The following is an 18,865-nucleotide window of genomic DNA, read 5'->3' on the forward strand; positions in this document are numbered from 1 at the left end:
GGAAGATAAATTTTTGTGTGAGAAGAAAGTTGGAATTTTGAAGGTATTTTGAGAGCATGTTGAAATGCATGAAAACACACTAATGAAAACTAATTAGAACTAATAAATAAGAATCGAATATTTAATTATTAAGCATAAGACTTGAAAACTGTAGAAATATTCATTACCGTGAAGTTCAAGTTTTCGTCACAATGGTTTATATCTCAAATCTAATGTTTCTTAATAAAAACAACTATCTCTGCAGTCAGATGGGAGATATCCAAATTATCCAATAGGTCCATACTTACCAGATACATTTTAGCAGGAAATCTGGGCGTGTATCACCTTTTCAGAATTGGAATCGTACAAAGAATGTAAATTTATAGTACAGGAGGCAGAAAACCTGGCCGTTGATCCCTCTGAGCTCCCTTTTCTCTCCAGCCACAAAATTTCTAGTGGAAAGTGAGGCATGTTGTACCTTACTTGAACACGAATCATGAAACAATGATCACTCTCAGTGCAAAAACAAGCTAAGTCCAAGCCAAAGGATGATAATAAAAACCAGATAATAAAAAACTATATATATATATATATATATATATATATATATATATATATATATATATATATATATATATATATATATATATATATATATATATATATATATATATATATATATATATATATATATATATATATATATATATATATATAGATAGATAGATAGATAGTAGGCCTACCATAGAACTGAGCTTCGCTCGGTGAAGTGAATTTTTGACAATCAAACGGTGTGTGGCGTATTCCCATCCACCGGAATTCCCCCCCCCCGTGGAAAATTCCCTCTAAGGAAAATCCTCCACCCATTACCTTTCGCACCAGGGGACTGATCTTCACTCGGTGAAGGTATCTTGAGACTGAATAAATATCACATATTTTCAACCAGCATAAAAAAAAGATATATATATATATATATATATATATATATATATATATATATATATATATATATATATATATATATATATATAGTAGGCCTACCATTGGACTGAGCATCGCTCGGTGAAGTGAATTTTTGACAATCAAACGGTGTGTGGCGTATTCCCATCCACCGGAATTCCCCCCCCCCGTGGAAAATTCCCTCTAAGGAAAATCCTCCACCCATTACCTTTCGCACCAGGGGACTGATCTTCACTCGGTGAAGGGAATTTAGACATATAGACGGTGTCCGATGTATTTCTCCTTATCACATCAGGGTAATATAAAGATTAAATAAATTAATTACTTTTATAAACCGTCTGCTGGCTCAAATTATCTGACCAGAACCAACTGTTAACCTTGACTATCGGTATAATCAAATATAACAAACCCTAAGCAGACACAATTAACCTTGAGGTTGGTAGTTGGTTCGGGCTTACAAATTTCAGCCAGCATACGATTTATAAACAAAAGTATATTAAGGGGGCCGGCAGGGGAAACGAATACTGTTTGCAAAATTTAGTCGTGTGTTGATCATCTGAATTTCTGACCTAATGTGTTTTTAGCATCAAATGTTTTTGCATCAAATGCAAAATCCCACCCGTTGAGTTTAGATTCTTTTCTAAGTCATTTCGTTCTTGTTTGTTTCAGCTTCACTTCCAAATCTTATCCGGCAACAAAGCAGAGCTCATTAGTTTAAACTCCACAACTGGTATGATAACGTTATCATCTAGCCTTCAAGACACTAATGTGCCCATAACTGCAGCGATGGAAGTAGCTGTAACCGGTAAGTCATTGATGTGTGTTTTAACTGAGGTATCTATGTATCTTGATCTCCCACTGTTCATGTATGTTTTGAGCTCTTAGCTATGGGTGCTCGTATTTATTATAATTTTTGATTGATATCTATGACACTGAACATTCAAAAGCAAATGTTTCTTTGATGGGAGTCCAGAGCGCGTCTAGAGAATTGCTTCTTATTTCATCGGGGGGTCGTGGGAACCTTTATTTTCGAATGTGAAAGTAGTTGAGAAAATCCGTGGATATGTTGCAGCTATTGAATACGAACAACCTGAATCAGTTGGGTTGAAATAATAAGTTTTCACACAGCGACAATTTTCAGAAGACATGACAGTTAAAATAAATATTATGCATAGGCACAATCACAGAAGACAGGATGGGGTCTTTGAGTTCGCTCCTCCTCTTCTAATAACCAAAGTGTATAGATTTGAGCTGTAATTTCTTGTGTTCCCCCTATAATGTGCCTATGTGTTCTCCGTATTTCCGAATTTTGCCACCTCCAAAAGAATAGGATGAGTGGTATTGTTGCTATTATACTCATGGTAGGCCACTATCTTCGGCTGGCGATAGCTGTTCTTGCTGTTGATATACCAATACCTTCGGGAACAGTTTACTATATAGCAATTCCGCTTAAATTTATTCGAATCTGTTGAGCACAAAAATATTCATAATTCTAATTAGTCGCCTAGATCATTCTAGTGACTCAGTCCTTTTGTTGCTACAAAAAGTTCGGTTTTTTAAGTACCAAAGACACCAAAATAAAACAGTTTATCGTCACCGCGCCCATCTTAGGTATATTCGTACCTGAAAGCTGCCATTTTCCAAGATTCTTCTTCTTAGTTTAAGGTTTTAGGGCAGCAACACAGTTTCGTCAGTGTTGCTACAATACACCATGAGAATAAACAAGCAAAATCAATTTACAAATTTGGCCGTGCTTTTCGTCCCTAAAAGTACAAACATTAACGATGGATTGATTCCCAAAGACAACTACATCGTCAAAGAAAAGCTACACCTCCTTATGCTGTTTGGTACCACATGTTTTGGGCTTTTTTGCTGATTTTTCATTCATACTTATTTTCTTTTTTAACGATTTGGCGCACGCTACTACCAAAAACTGCTAAAACATATATAAATATCTTTCAAACTAAAGTCGAATTCCAGATGTTTCCTAATTTTTTAAGATATATATGGCTGTTTAAATTTCTGCTTAACCAATTCCATAAACTTGATTCCATTTTCACTATCCTTAGTGCTAGGGTAAGGTGTGATTTATCCGGCACTGGCTTATTCAGTCCTTTACTGCTTTTTCTCACTACGACTTATATCCTTCCACACTAGCGTAACTTAAGACTTTACGTTACGGTCCGTAATCTTACAGAGCGAATTCTGTCCGTAGCTTAGACAGTCCCAAGTAGACTCAAGCTTTAGTTAGAATTTTACATTAGGTAAGTTTATGTTAGGCTATGGGAAAGAAAATATTGCAGCTATTAAAGGGATTTTGAAGATGTACAGTTTATGAATTTCGAAAATAAATTAAAACTTTTCTTAAAGAGCCTTTCAACCTTCATCAGAGCATGAATCTCCCTCTCTATTCCACATTTTTAATTTTTAATTGTCTACTTATGGTTGTTGCAAGGATTTTAGACGATGATTACGGTTTTATGGACTTTTACGTAAGCCAAGGATTTGCTTAAGCGTGATAGGCTGTACTTAGAGTAAGGTAACTTAACCACTAAATAAAGACAGTGGAACCTTAACCCTAAATGAATATTTCATCCCTATATCGAAGGGCTATCCTCAGCAAAACCAATGAAAATATATAAAGAACTCACATTGAAATACAACCATTAAAAATTTTTAGTTCTAATGATCGTATTTTAATGCGAGTTTCTTTTATATTTCCATTTGTTTTGCTAAGGACTGCTCTTTGATATAGGGTCAAAATATTCATTTAGGATCAAGGTTCCACTGTCATAAAAATGGTACTAGTGCATTAGATGGTCACTTTTATATACTATGCATGGAAACCAGTCATGCAATGACAGACGAAAACCGCCAGAGACCGGTTATTTTCAGAGAGACCGCTATTAAGAAATGGAATGCAGAGTAGTTTTCATTGCGTTTACGATATTTAAAACTGTTGTTTTTTGGGGTTTAGGGGGAAAAGGTACCTAGGTTGGGTTAGGTTACGTATTTAATACATGCTATGCTTTACCCCCACCCCCTAATGTGCAAATATATAGCCCAAATTTGTTTATAAACTATTATATATTCATCCTATTTTATTTCATTTTTTTTAGAAGTGACCTTTTTTTTTTAGAGTTTGTGCTTGTTGTTCGTATTTATAGCTTAACCGCTTGGCATAGAAAATTAAGTAGGCACTAGCAAAGGCGGTGAATAGCGTTGAATGGAAAGGACTCCTTTTCGTCTTTCAAGTGTGGACCTGACATTATCTTGACTTTATCAAGGATGGGAACACAAGTGACTCACTTTGCTCCTACAATATTACCTTAAGTTTCCCCGCAGCTCTTATGCGAATTATTTACGATATACTAAGACAGTGGCGGATCCAGGGGGGCGAAGGGGGCGCCCCTCCTAACATAGTCTAAAGTAGTGTAATTTACTCTAATTAACGCAAGTTTGCGTTAATTAAACTTGCTCCTGACGCAAGTTTATCAGATCAACCTATTTTGCGCCCCCCCCCCCCCTTCTAAAAAAATCCTGGATCTGCCCCAATGCTGCGAACTATCTTGACCTAGTGTCTAGCTTTTATTTTTCAATGCCAAAAAAATGACATAGCGGGAAGTGGGCGAAAAACGATAGAAGAAAACAACAACAAATTGGTGTAACAAGGCTGTTTTATTCAAATTCATCACACCTTTATTTTTACGGAAGGAAGGAATGAGGTAAATGTACAGTTAACGAAGAATTATCTGTATTACATTTAGTGCCATCACTGCTTTAAATCTTCCAATGGCTAGTCCGTGCAAAGTGCCTTAATTGTTACTAATTCACTGCCATTAATTAAATCATTTTCATAAATCTTACAGATGGCCTGAACGAGGTGCGTGCTGAGATGCAGTTGTCTGTATTACTAGTGTCAAATTCAATGTTGTATAATTCTGTGACTGTGCGTTTGGCTGACATGACTAAAGAAGAGTTCCTCTCTCCACTGTTGACTTATTTCACCGAAGGCTTGGCAGCTATCTTACCATGTTCCAAAGACAATATTCATATTTTTAGTATCCAGGTAAGAACCAAGCATAGGCCATGGTGCTAAGTAATTAATTTTGTTATGTCGAGGGTTACATATACACGAAGCATATATATATACATAAGGTACATGTAAGGCAGAATGCTGGTTATGCCTTAAAGATGCAATTTCAACTGTTAGAAGTCGTTTTTTAGTATAAAAGCGCGTCTTTTTCTGATTGTAGGCTATAGTTCTTTTCCAACCAAATGAGATTAGATAGCTATATAGTCTGTGGTCTAGGAAGGAGCAGTTGGCCCCCCTCCCCCCTTCGCCATAGCAAATTACGCCCCTTTCAAACAGGTGTGTTTTAACTTGTAACCTTTTTATGTCATAATCTCTGTATGCTATTCATTTCTAGAGGAAACTGATCACTTCTAATGGGTCTGATACCCCTCTCACTCCATTGTCATGCTAACGGCTCTTCCTTATTATCGTTGTGCTAAATAACAGTTGTTGCTGGTTATCCAGCGTTATCAGGGCCATTCCTAGGATTGGTAGAGCTCTGTCTAAAATTAACCATGGCCTCCATCCCCCGCCAAATTGTTTGTGGACTAGCAGACGTTCTCTTTAAAACAATCTTGGCCACGGCAACCGCTACATGCAGCCACTTTACGTTGTCTCGCCCCTTCTCCCCTTTGAACGGCCCTGACTAATATGACATTCGCAGTATAATATATTACAATATCCTAATTTATTTATTCTTCAGATTTGATATATCCTTATTTTTGTCATACAATTCAAAAGCAACTACAGAATATTCTGAGCCGGTTGTTTTGTTTCACAAAAGATATGAAGTTGAATGACTTAATAAATTAGGCACAGCCACAGGTAAATTTATGTATTCTAGTCAGTTGAGGTATGTTATTCAGACCCACCAGTTGTGTATGCTCGGTAGGACATTTTGGGCTGCACCCTGATACATCAAATAATTTATAATTTTCCCAATTTCCCTTGGTTTGTCATTTTTTTCGCATTTTTCCAAAATTTTTGGCCCCTTCTAAACTAAATTTCTGCATACCTGCCCGACGCCTAGTAAAAATAATTCCGTTAAGCTACTATTCCAATCCATCAGTAACTGCAACGAGAAAAGTTTGACTAAAAAACATCGTGTCACAGAATTCTGCAGTATGAGTGGCGTCAATTCATTGAAATTAGGGACGGGCAAAAGTCTAGTCTTTAAGATTAGGGGGGGGGGGATTTATTGTTTTTCAATTTTTTCAACGGAAGTACCAAAGAAAGCCATTTTATAATGAAAATAGCGAAAAAAGTATTTTTCAAAATCTACGGGGGGTGGGGGATCAATTCTTAGAGGGCCAATGCTTCTCCTAAAATGAAGTGTAAAATGACGCGATTGACGTTATCCAAACTCTAAGTGACTTGCAAGTCTCTAAATACTCATACTTGCAATCCCCACCATGACAGCAGTAAAATATTCTTAATGGTGTTGAATAATTCATGTTAATTCTAGCCGCTTGTCATTAGCGCATTTGATTAGACAAACGCTTATGATAACGGTAAAGGGTATGCTGTACAATACCCAGTTAGCTTTAGCACTTATCACTTTTATAGGCCTTGAAGGCAATTGACTTACACAAGTATAAACGAGTGATAGGCTATGGCGATATTTAGATACCTTTCTAATATTTACACCTAATCCATAAAATATTTATTTATCCACATATTCTGCAAAACAACTGTTCTCTGGTTAATTTCCAAAACACGATTAGGCCGGTGTCAGATTTTTTTATTTATCATCTTTTTTTACAGTTGCTGAGGTTTCGCCTGCCAAATTATTTAATTGTTTCGGGGGAGAGTCTAGTCTTTTATGACAAAAATTTTTGAGTTTCAGTAAACTCGTGCCAAACCAGTAAAACTACCTTAAATTCAAAAAAAATTTATAGTGTTTCTCTTAGCCCTTTTTGCACGCTCATTTTTGCCAAATATGTTCGTGGGCAGTCTTCTTACTTAGAACCTCTATTGGGGGGGATAGTAGGGACATACCATTTATTTGCAGTGATTGTAGAAGTCATAGAAGGAATCAGAATTGTTTTTTGGTGATTAGTGTTATGCATTTGGTCCTCTGAAAAAGAAAATTATTCCATCTAAAACGTCTATATTGTGTACGATTAAATCATGAACTGTAGGCTGTTATACGTTTCAACACATCCAACAGAGCGCAAAGTACGATGCAAAACTTAAGTATCAAAAGTGTTAAAAATGAAACAAATTTCACATGTTCCTGTCGGCCTTGAAGCACGTGGTGTGATGGGCACTTTTGTGTATTCCGCTTTTCCCAACCTGCACCAACAAAACATGCAGGAAAACCAATAAAGGCCCTGTTGTCTAAAAAGTAGAACATCGAGTCAAGGTTTTGGGTGATTTTTTTTTATTGAAACCTGATAAAGGAACGTGAAGCTACATTTTTAGTAAGTTAATTCCAAAAATTATTTGGATGTTGTAATTATTTAGTAAGAATCCCACATCAAATTATTGTCCAGGCATAAAGTGCAATTGAACTTTAAATCATTTTTTATCAGAGCAAATTAGACGAAATTGTTTTCTTGAATTTTTTTTTCTTACCTCTTTTTTTTTTAGAAAAAATAAGAGTTTATTAATAATTATTATTGTTTTTATTTATTTTTGACTAAAGGGCGGTTAGAAGATACAGCCTCCAACAGGATTTTTAAAAATCTTAATGTGGTTGTCTAGTTATTTCTGATGTTTGTTGAATGTTTTTTTTTTTGGTAAAATAAAAATGTCTATGTCTAAAAAAAAGAAACATGAGCTTCGTTAATGTGAAATAAAAAAATTCAAGTTAATTTAAACATTCAAAATATTGAAAAAAGTAGGAATGATTTTGTTCCCTATAGTAGAAGGGCCTTATTGACTCGTGACCCCACACCATATAAGGGCATAGAGTCATTAGGGAGAACACGTGGTTAATGGGGTCAATGACCTAAATTTCCAAGGTCGATGTTGTTGTTGTTGTAAGTGCACGCTCTCAGCGAATGTCAAGGAATTTGGAACACCTGTGCTGTCGACCTCAATTCACCTATCGTGAATCAATAATTCCCCTTAGAAACAACAAATTAATTCCCCTTTCTTGACAGATCAATCAACCAATGACATCATCTGTCAGACTTTAAAAAATTTCGCCTAGAAACGATTCTCCAGGAATAGATCCAAGTCATTAATGTCTTTGCCTCGGAAACAACTCTTTTGGTCGAACTCCAAACGATATTAATAGCCAAAGGCCATTGAAACAATTCTCCAAGAAACATCTTAGCGATGAATTATTTTAGCGCGGGAATCAGGTTTCTTATTAATTTGAAATGCGTTAGCGCAGAGATGCCAAACAAAAGGAACACGTTGAATTACGTTAAGGGATTATTTGGGCGAAACCGTTTTAGAGAGGTTATGGGACTATTTGGGCGAAACAGTTAGAGACATTTTAAAAGATGATTTTAGGAAAGGTTTTAGAAGAGAATTTGAGGGTAAAACTCTGTGGTCGTTATAATACACAAGTTCCATTTGAACAGTGTTGTGAGATCCTCTATCACAACCCCAAAGGGTCCCGATCCCCCCCCCCAACCCCGAAGGAAGCACCGGTACTCAAAGGTCCCCCCAAGCTCCCAAAGAGCCCCAGCCCCCCAAACGCCCTCCTCAGCCCCTCAAAGGCTCTCCTCTGGTCCTCAAAGGGCCCCCGGACCCCCAAAGGGCACCCCGGACCCCAGAGGCCCTCCCCCGGACCCCCAAAGGGCCCCCAGACCCCCAAAGGGTCCCCCGGACCCCAAATGCCCTCCCCCAGTCCTCAAAGGTCCCCCGGGACCGAGAAGTTTTGTGAAGAAGTTTTTGTGCGTGTGTTGAAGTTTTGTGTGTGTGTGTGTAAGTTTTTGTGTGCATGTAAGTTTTTGTGTGCATGTAAGTTTTTGCGTGTGGGTGTAAGTTTTTGTGTGTGTGTGTGTTAGTTTTTGTGTGTCTAAGCTTTTGTGTGTGGGTGTAAGTTTTTGTGTGTGTTTTTAAGTTTTTGTGTGTTTGTGTGTGTGTGTAAGTTTTTTGTTTGTGTGTGTAAGTTTGTGTGTGTGTGTGTGTGTGTGTGTAAGTTTTTGTGTGTGTAAGTTTTGGCGTGTGTGTGTGAGTTTTCGTGTGTGTGTGTGTAAGTTTTGTGTGTGTGTGTGTTTGTTAGTTTTAGTGCGTGTGTGTGTGTGAGTTTTTGTTGGGTTCTTTTGTAAGTTTTTGTGTGAGTTTGTGTGTTTGTGTTTTTGTTATTTTGTTTTTGTGATTTTTTTATATATTGTTTGATTTATTTTGTTTGTGTGTTAGTTTATGTGTGTGTGTAAGTTTATGTGTGTGAGTAAGTTTTTGTGTGTGTAAGCTTTTGTGTGTGTGTAAGTTTTTTTTGTGTGTGTAAGTTTTTTTGTTTTTGTTAGTTTTTTTGTGTGTGTTTATGTTTTTGTGTTGTGTTATGAGTTTTTTTTTTTTTTAGTTTTTGATGGTGTGAAAGTTTTTTTTTTGTGTGTATTTTATTTTGTTTGGGTATGATTTTTTTGGTTTGTATTATTTTTTTATGGTGTAATAGTTTTTTTTTGATTGTAATTGTTTGTGTGTGTGTATGATTTTTTTTGTGTGTAAGTTTGTGTGTGAGTGTAAGTTTTTGTATGTGTGTAAGTTTTTGTGTGTCTGTAAGTTTTTTTGTATGTGTAAGTTTTTGTGTGTGTGTGTGTAAGCTTTTGTGTGTGTGTGAGTTTTTGTGTGTGTACCCATATCAATTTTATTTTCCTAAAATAATATAAAAATTTCCACTTCAATTCAGATTTTTCTCAAGCAGATGAAAGAATTTAAAATATTGTTCTAAATTTTTCATAGAAGATAGAAAAGCTCAAGTTCTCTTCTGAATTTTACAAAAGAACATAATTCAATTCTAATTTCTCCAGAGAAAATAAAAAGCTTCCACTTCAGTTTTAAGTTCAACAAGACATGAAAAATTTAAAGTTCAGTTCTAAATTTTTACGTAGAAGATATTAAAAGTTATAATATGATTCTGATTATTTTCCATGAAGATAAAAAGTTTCACTTTAATTCTAAACTTTCTTAAATTCAATTCCGACCTTTCTCAAAGAGATGAAAAAATTTAAAGTTCTGTTCCAAATATTTCCCGGAAGAAGAAAAGTTCAACTTCGATTCTGAATTTTCTCAATGAAAATGAAATAAGTTATTGATCAATTCTATTTTCCTAAAATAATATAAAAAGTTTCCACTTCAGTTCAGATTTTTCTCAAGGAGATGAAAAAATTTAAAATACTGTTCCAAATTTTTCATAGAAGATAGAAAAGTTCAAGTTCTCTTCTGAATTTTACCAAAGAACACAATTCAATTCTAATTTCTCCAGAGAAAATAAAAAGCTTCCACAGATTATTTTCCAATGAAGATAAAAAGTTTCACTTTAATTCTAAATTTTCTTAAATTCAATTCCGACCTTTCTCAAAGAGATGAAAAAATCTAAAGTTCTGTTCCAAATATTTTCCCGGAAGAAGAAAAGTTCAACTTCGATTCTGAATTTTCTCAATGAAAATGAAATAAGTTATCGATCAATTCTATTTTCCTAAAATAATATAAAATTTTACACTTCAATTCAGATTTTTCTCAAAGAGATGAAAAAATTTTAAATACTGTTCCAAATTTTTCTTACAAGATAGAAAAGTTCAAGTTCTCTTATGAGTTTTACCAAAGAACAGAATTCAATTCTAATTCCTGCAAATAAAATAAAAAGTTTTTGCTTCTGTTTCAAGTTCAACAAGACATAAAAAATATTAATTTAAGTTCACAATTTTACCGTAGAAAACAGGAAAATTTATACTATGATTTTGATTATTTTCCTTGAAGATGAAAATTTTCACTTTAATTCTAAATTTTCTTAAATTCATATCCCTGCGGCGCATCCCTGCGGCGCATCCCTGCGGCGCTTCTCCCGACCTGCGGCGCATCCCCTGCGGCGCTTTCCTGGCCCGCGGCACATCCCTGCGGCGCTTCTCGGGCCCGCGGCGCTTCTCGGTCCCGGGGGACCTTTGAGGACTGGGGGAGGGCATTTGGGGTCCGGGGGGCCCTTTGGGGGTCCGGGGGCCCGTTGGGGGTCCGGGGAGAGGGCCTCTGGGGTCCGGGGTGCCCTTTGGGGGTCCGGGGCCCTTTGAGGACTAGAGGAGAGCCTTTGAGGGTCTGAGGAGGGCGTTTGGGGGGCTGGGGCTCTTTCGGAGCTTGGGGGGACCTTTGAGTACCGGTGCTTCCTTCGGGGTTGGGGTGGGGGATCGGGACCCTTTGGGGTTGTGATAGAGGATCTCACAACACTGTTCAAATGGAACTTGTGTATTATAACGACCACAGAGTTTTACCCTCAAATTCTCTTCTAAAACCTTTCCTAAAATCTTCTTTTAAAATGTCTCTCTCTGTTTCGCCGAAATAATCCCATAACCTGTCTAAAACTGTTTCGCCCAAATAATCCCTAAACGTAATTCAGCGTGTTCCTTTTGTTTGGCATCTCTGCGCTAATGCATTTCAAATTAATAAGAAACCTGATTCCCGCGCTAAAACAATTCATCGCTAAGATGTTTCTTGGAAAATTGTTTCCATGGCCTTTGGTTATTAATATCCTTTGGAGTTCGACCAAAAGAGTTGTTTCCGAGGCAAAGACATTAATGACTTGGATCTATTCCTGGAGAATCGTTTCTAGGCGAAAATTTTTAAAGTCTGACAGATGATGTCATTGGTTGATTGATCTGTCAAGAAAGGGGAATTAATTTGTTGTTTCTAAGGGGAATTATTGATTCACGATAGGTGAATTGAGGTCGACAGCACAGGTGTTCCAAATTCCTTGACATTCGCTGAGAGCGTGCACTTACAACAACAACAACATCGACCTTGGAAATTTAGGTCATTGACCCCATTAACCACGTGTTCTCCCTAATGACTCTATGCCCATATATGGTGTGGGGTCACGAGTCAATAAGGCCCTTCTACTCCTTATGTCAAGCATGATTTATTCTTTCACATTCTCTTTTACATTATTATACAACAGTATTAAAATTGATGACTTACCTTGACTATTCATTTAAAGAACGCTCAAGATTCAATACTTCAAGATGGGGACATCGAACCAAAAAACTGAAGTAGTGTTATAAAGGCGTCATAATATGCAGAATAAATGTAGCTAGCATATTTTGCAGACATAGCTGCTATACTTTACCATCCCCTCCTAATGTGTAAGTAGGCTACCTACTAATGGTTTCTAACCTACCATAACCTAACCAAAATACCAATTAAAATATTTAATTAAAATGTACCTTATTGTCAGTGGCGTAATTTATTCAAAATCCTGGGGGGGGGGGCAAAGTTGGAGCCAATTTTCCCAAATCAAGTGAAAATGATAGTGAAAAAGGAAAAATGAGCCATATAGTACCATAAAGGCAATGACATACTAAAAAAAATTGTCCTGTTTCTCTGGATGTTTAAATTAGGCAGGCTTATCTTAGTTTTGACAATTTTTTTCAGAAACTAAATTTCAGCTGGGGGGAGGGGTAAACTGAGGTCTGGAGTTGGCAGCTATCCCCCCGCCCTATCCGTCTGAGGGGTACTCAGATTAAGAGCTTGAGTGTGGTGGCTATAAGAGATAAGTACCCCTCTGTCTATTTAAATGTTGTCGCTGTCACGCGTATTTGACGTTTCTAGACTCTTGAAATATTTCCGAAGGGAGATATTTCAAGGGAGGATTTCTCTAAGGGGAGGATGTGCAGGGCAACGTGGATAAGGAGGATAAAAATATGATTGAACAAATATTGCCATGATGTTCCTCCCTTTGACAAGAGCTTAGCAACCGATTTTTGTCAGTTATAATAGCAATTTTAAAATCTCAGGTAAGATCTTTGGGCGTAACATTGATAATATGGTACCTCAACTTTGGTGCGAAAATTATGTAATGCACATGAGGATGCGTTGGAATTTAATATGAGTGAACCTAACAAAAGATATCTAGCCTGCTGTGGGCACTCTACCTTGTGTCCTGATGAATTGAACCTGAGGGAAAGTTGTTTAGTTCAATAAAAGCCTATACCTAACAAGGGAAAATATGGTGTCTGCTGCAGCTGTATGTTTTTATTGTGCCATGCAACACCCCTTAGACTGAATCAGGGCTGCCACCGAATGAACAAAAAAAAATCACTAGATTCCTGGAAACAAAAAACTAAAATAACATATACATCACTAGATTATTGAATAGAAATAACTAGAAATCACTAGAATTACAATACTTTTTATATTTGTAATTAATAATTGTTTTTTTCTTTACCATGTTCTATACAGGCTCACCTACAGGAAAGGGGAAAATCCTCCCCCTAGATGTGGAAATATAGCTTTAGATTGACGTTTTGCTTTTTTCTGAAGCAAAATCAACCTTGAGATGTCGAAAAATGCCTTGTTTGCATCTTTATGTAGCGAATATAACAAAATCATTGCTTCCTCGCTGTATTTTCCGGAATTGGTATCATTCGCTTATACCCCAATCACCGAAAATTGGTTATCGGTCATCTAATTAAAATATTTGCTTTTTCTTTTTAATTTTTTCTTTGGCGATTCCAAACCTCAGTTTTTTCAAAAAATATATAAACTTTCTTTTTACTCTAGTTGAGCTGGTATAATTACTGGGACACCAGCGACAATTTTGAACATGGCCTTTTATATTTTCATGGAAAAAATTTATCCCACTCTTCCCAAATTTCGATAAACATTGGACTTATTGATTCTTTAATAAAAAAAGAGGTACTTGTTAATTAATTTGAAACACACCCAAGAACTAAAGTTACGCACTAAAAACAACTTTGGCGTAATGAGCGAGCTATTGACGAGGGGGCGAACCCCCGCATATATGTCATAATTTCTGCACGTTTTAAGCTTTAATGTTGCTAATTACTTTTATTTGAAAAAAACTTGTTTCTTTTTATTTAATTTCTGATCGTTTTTTAAATAATGCTGGGAAATCCGGCACCCCGTTCATGGAAAATTCTCTTTCCCCATGAAAAATTACTCCATGGAAAGATCCTCCGACGTAACCCCCTCTCCCACGCCCACCAGACAAAATACCCCCTGAAAACGTCTGTGTACTTCCCAATAATCAATACTATATGTAAACAATGGGCAAAGTTCATAGTTTGCAGCTCTTCTCCAGAGGAGTGTGGGGGATCAAGCCATCCTAAAAGACATAGTTAATATATTTTTCGACCATGTTGAACGAAATAGCGATTTGAAACTTTTAAATAGGCGACTTTGGGAAAAAATGAGCGTGGAAGGGGGCCTAGTTGCCCTTCAATTTTGTTGCTCACTTAAAAAGGGCACTAGAACTTTTAATTTCCGTTTGAATGAGCATTCTCGCAATATACTAGGACCTCTGGGTCGATACGATCACCCCTGGAAAAAAACAAACAAACAAATAAACACTCATCCATGATCTTTTTCTGGCAAAAAATACAAATTCCACATTTTTGCAGATAGGAGCTTGAAAGGTCTACAGCAGGGTTCTGAATCTGATGGTCTGATTTTCATTAAGATTCTATGACTTTTAAGGGTTGTTTCCCCCTTTTTTCGAAAATAAGGCAAATGTTGTCCGGCTCGCTAGTTTTAATGGGTAAGACTAAACTTGATGAAACTTATGTCTCAAATCAACATAAAATCGGTTCCTTTTTATGTATCTATTGGTGTCAAAATTTCGTTTCTAGAGTTTCTGTTACTATTGAGCCAGGTCACTCCTTACTTACTGTTCGTTAACACGAACTGTTTGATATCGACATATGGTGGGAAATCGGAAGTTTTAATGGCGACATATTTGCATAAGTTCTAATCTGGAACATATTAGGAAATAGTATTGGTTATTGGGAAGTATAGCGACGTTTTCAGGGGGAATTTTTCTGGTGGTGGGGGTCAGGGGTTATATGAGGGGATCTTTCCATGGAGAAAGTTTTCATAGGGGAAGGGACATTGGTATGAAGGGGGCGCCGGATTTCCCAGCATAATTTTAAAAAAGCGATCAGAAATTAAAAAAAGAGTTTTCAACTGAAAGTTTTCAACATCAAAACTTAAGACGAACAGAAACTATTACGTATATGATTGGGTTCGTCTCCTAGTCAATACCTCTCTCTTTACTTCTTTAGTACTTTCATAAGAGCTATTTATTCTAATTAACGGCCTTTGTGATTAAGGGGTTAAACGTAATAAAAATATACGAATATAGAAGTTTGTTACGTAAGTTAATTCGTAAGTTACGTATATTTATTACTTTTAAAAACGTTCGTAAATAAAATTAAACAAATTTCGAGAAAGCCATTTAGCAAAAAAAAAAGTCAAATTAATATGCAAATTTCGTTTTAATTATTCATGTACGGTGAGCCAAAATCAAAACCTGCATTAATTTTAAAACGTTCAGAAATTAAATAAAATAATTAGCAAAAAATAATAAAAAATTAAATAATTAGCGTAAAGAGCGAGGCGTTGAGGAGGGGACAGCCCCTTTCATATACGGAATAAGTTCTGTTCGTTTTAAGTTTTACTGTCGCTCCTTACTTTCAGTTAAAAAAAAACTTCGTTTTTATTTAATTCAAATAAAAATCTACATAAAGTAGCCAACATCAAAATGGTCATTAGCTTTGAATTGAGAATTGAAACATCTCTCCGTGGTGTTGCATCTGCTTGTTAGTTCCAGTAGCGTCAAGTGCGGCGGGCCGGGGGGTATCTGCCCTTTAAATTTTTAAAAACATCTTTTTTGAGTATTTTATTGAAAAAATCCCTTTTTTATATTTTCTTTGACAAATTGAAAAAATAACAAATTTGCCCCCATCCCTCTAGATATTAAAATCAGATTTGTCCCCCAATAAATTTTTGTGAATTGGTGTCTCTAGCCTAGCTTAGAATAAGCTTAGCTACTAGAAATAGCATAGTTCGGTTAATCACCAGACGATTTATGAAAAATATTAAGGTGACTGGAAGACGAGTATAAGAGAGGGGGTGCAAACCATAGGTTAATGGTTTTTCACAATGGAGATTATGAAGGTACCCTTTTAATTCTCCTCATCCTTTCTACTGTAGAAGTAGGGCCCAAAGCGTGCTTTTGGGGTGTCAAAGGGCACTTAAATGATAGCTTCATCAAGTTAATTTTATAAAAATTGTTATAAAAATTAGCTTTAAAATGAGCCATTAAACAGCTCTGTCTGATGCTTCAGTGTGTCCTCCGGAGCACTTGCATCTCGGTCCGGCTTTGTATAATGGTTGAGATAGGGAACGATCATACTGTATTATATTGATATACAGTGCTATGGGTTATGGTTCGCTTTTACTAGGTTGCAGCTAATGCTTCAACCATGATAAGGAGTTCATTGCAAATTCTCCCCAGAAACTAGTTAACATTGAAATCTCTGAAATCTAATAGATGGTAGAATTTTTAAAAACCTAGTAAATATAAGCAATAGCTTTTAATTGAGTCATTAAACATGTATCTACGATGGTGTGGTAGCCTGCTAATGTTTCAGTAGCTTACTGATGAGCGGAGGATTTATGAAACTTACTAAGGGGACTAGGAGGGGGAATGTACAAGCATCAGTGCTTCCAATGTAAAAAAAAAGGAATTTTCGCTCTTGTTCAGGATGGAGGAATGTAATTCTCGTAAAAGGGTCTTCAACTCTGACGACTCCACTGATGCACTTTTCATTTCGACCCTCCACAATTGTTGAAGGGTTTCGTCAGGAGCGTAAATTGCTATGTGGTAAGGGGGGCAACTGCCCCCAGACCCCAGTTTACCCTCCAGCTGAAATTTACTGTCTTCAAAAATATTATCAAAACTAAGATAGGCTTACACAATTCAAGCATCCACTGAAATAGATAAATTTTCTTTACTATATCTTTGCCGTAATGGCTCACCGGCCACAATACTATGGCTCATTGGCTACTATATGACTAATTTTTCATTTTTCACTTGGTTATTTTCACTTCACTTGGAAAAATCAGCTCAAACTTTGCCTCCTCCCAGGATTTTTTCGAAATTACACCCCTGGGTTTAATGCTTTTTTCAAAATTCCTGTGAATTTTGTTTTCACAATTACATTTTACTATTAAAATTAATTGAAATAATAGTCACAACAACTAATCCATCAGCTGAAAATGACTATTTTTCCTCACAAGGCAGAATTCTGAACAAGCAGCCAGCAGTTGGAAACCATAGACGTATTAATTCGTAAAACTATTTCTAGTTATTTTTTATGTTGCCTAGTGATTTTCTTCTAGCTAGTGATTTTTGTTCAAAAACTAGTGATTCTATCCTAAATCTAGTGATTTTTCAAAATATAGCACGTAGATTCATGATTCAATCGAATAAATCATGCAAAGAGTTTATTAATAAAAAAAAACGCAAAATAGTAATTCACTATTATGTAAACACTGGGCAAAATTCATAACTTGCAGCCCTTGCCTCGGGGACTGTGGGGGACTAAATCATCCTCAAAGACATAGTTATGATATTTTTAGACCATACTGAACAAAATGGCTATTTCAAAATTTTGATCGGGTGACTTCGGGAAAAAATGAGCGTGGGAGGGGGTCTATTTACCGTCCATTTTTTTGGTTACTTAAAAAGGGCACGATAACTTGTAATTTCCATTTGAATGGACCCTCCTGCAATGTTCTAGGATCACTAGGTCGATACGATCATCCCTGGAAAAAAACCCAAAAAACAAACAAGTAAACACACATCCGTGATCTTTCTTCTGGCAAAAAATACAAGATTCGATATTTTTGCAGATAGGAGCTTGAAACCTCTACAGTACGGTTTTCTGATACACTGAATCTGACGGTATGATTTTCATTAAGGTTTTGAAAATTCCCCCTTTTTTTGAAAATGAAATTTTAGTTTTTTGGGGTTTAGGGGGGACTAAAAGGTAGCTAGGTTAGATTACGTATTCAATATGTGCTATGCTTTACCCCCACCCCCTAATTTGCAAATATAGGCCTATAGCCCAAATTTGTTCATAAACCATTATATTTTCATCCTATTTGTTTTTATTTCATTAGCATTAATCAAATTTCACTTCTCCCATGTGTCCTGTATTTGAGAAGAGTACCAAATTGGGTGAAAGCATACCTACATCTTAAACTCGTTTAATCTCCTTCAGGTTTCTAAAATCTGCATGTATTTCATAGATAATTGATTTTTTTTTATTACAACCCCTAAAAGATGCCAAGGTTAGTATAGCCCATATACTCTTTATGTGAGAAATTTAACATTTTCTTAAGGGAAAGTTTAAAAGAGATACGAAGTTATCGTCTCAAATTGTCTGCGGTTAGAAGACGAGCGACAATGAGAATTCATATATAGAAGCCTACCGCGTGCCGGGGCCCGGTACTATGCATATATGCATATATATATATATATATATATATATATATATATATATGCGCGCGCATATATATATATATATATATATATATATGTATATATATATATATATATATATATATATATGTATATATATATATATACATATATATATATGTATGTGTGTGTGTGTGTGTGTGTGTGTGTGTGTGTGTGTGTGTGTGTGTGTGTGTGTGTGTGTGCGTATATATATATATATATATATATATATATATATATATATATATATATATATATATATATATATATACATATGTATTTAGGCTACATGTTTGCTACCACTATTCCATAAAACCTGTTAAAATTCCAGTATAGGTTCTAAATAGGCTAAATTATTGTTAAGCAGTCTTATAAAGTTTATATTCCATTTTCCACCGTTATTTCACCATTTTTTC

At 35.9% G+C, this 18,865-nt stretch overlaps 1 protein-coding gene across 1 annotated transcript in view; it reads left to right on the top strand.

Moving 5' to 3' along the window:
• LOC148940057 (protocadherin-like wing polarity protein stan) overlaps positions 1–18,865 on the top strand; it is a 421,746-nt gene that overhangs the window by 44,204 nt on the left and 358,677 nt on the right. The window contains exons 6-7 of the mRNA XM_089106281.1: positions 1,609–1,744; positions 4,809–5,008. Of these exons, the coding sequence (XP_088962407.1) occupies positions 1,609–1,744; positions 4,809–5,008 (336 nt within the window). The remainder of the gene's footprint in view (positions 1–1,608; positions 1,745–4,808; positions 5,009–18,865) is intronic.

This window comes from Artemia sp. Qi Xiang Cuo, chromosome 20 (genome assembly GCF_049724085.1).
Source record: "Artemia sp. Qi Xiang Cuo chromosome 20, ASM4972408v1, whole genome shotgun sequence".
Classification (NCBI taxonomy): domain Eukaryota; kingdom Metazoa; phylum Arthropoda; class Branchiopoda; order Anostraca; family Artemiidae; genus Artemia; species Artemia sp. Qi Xiang Cuo.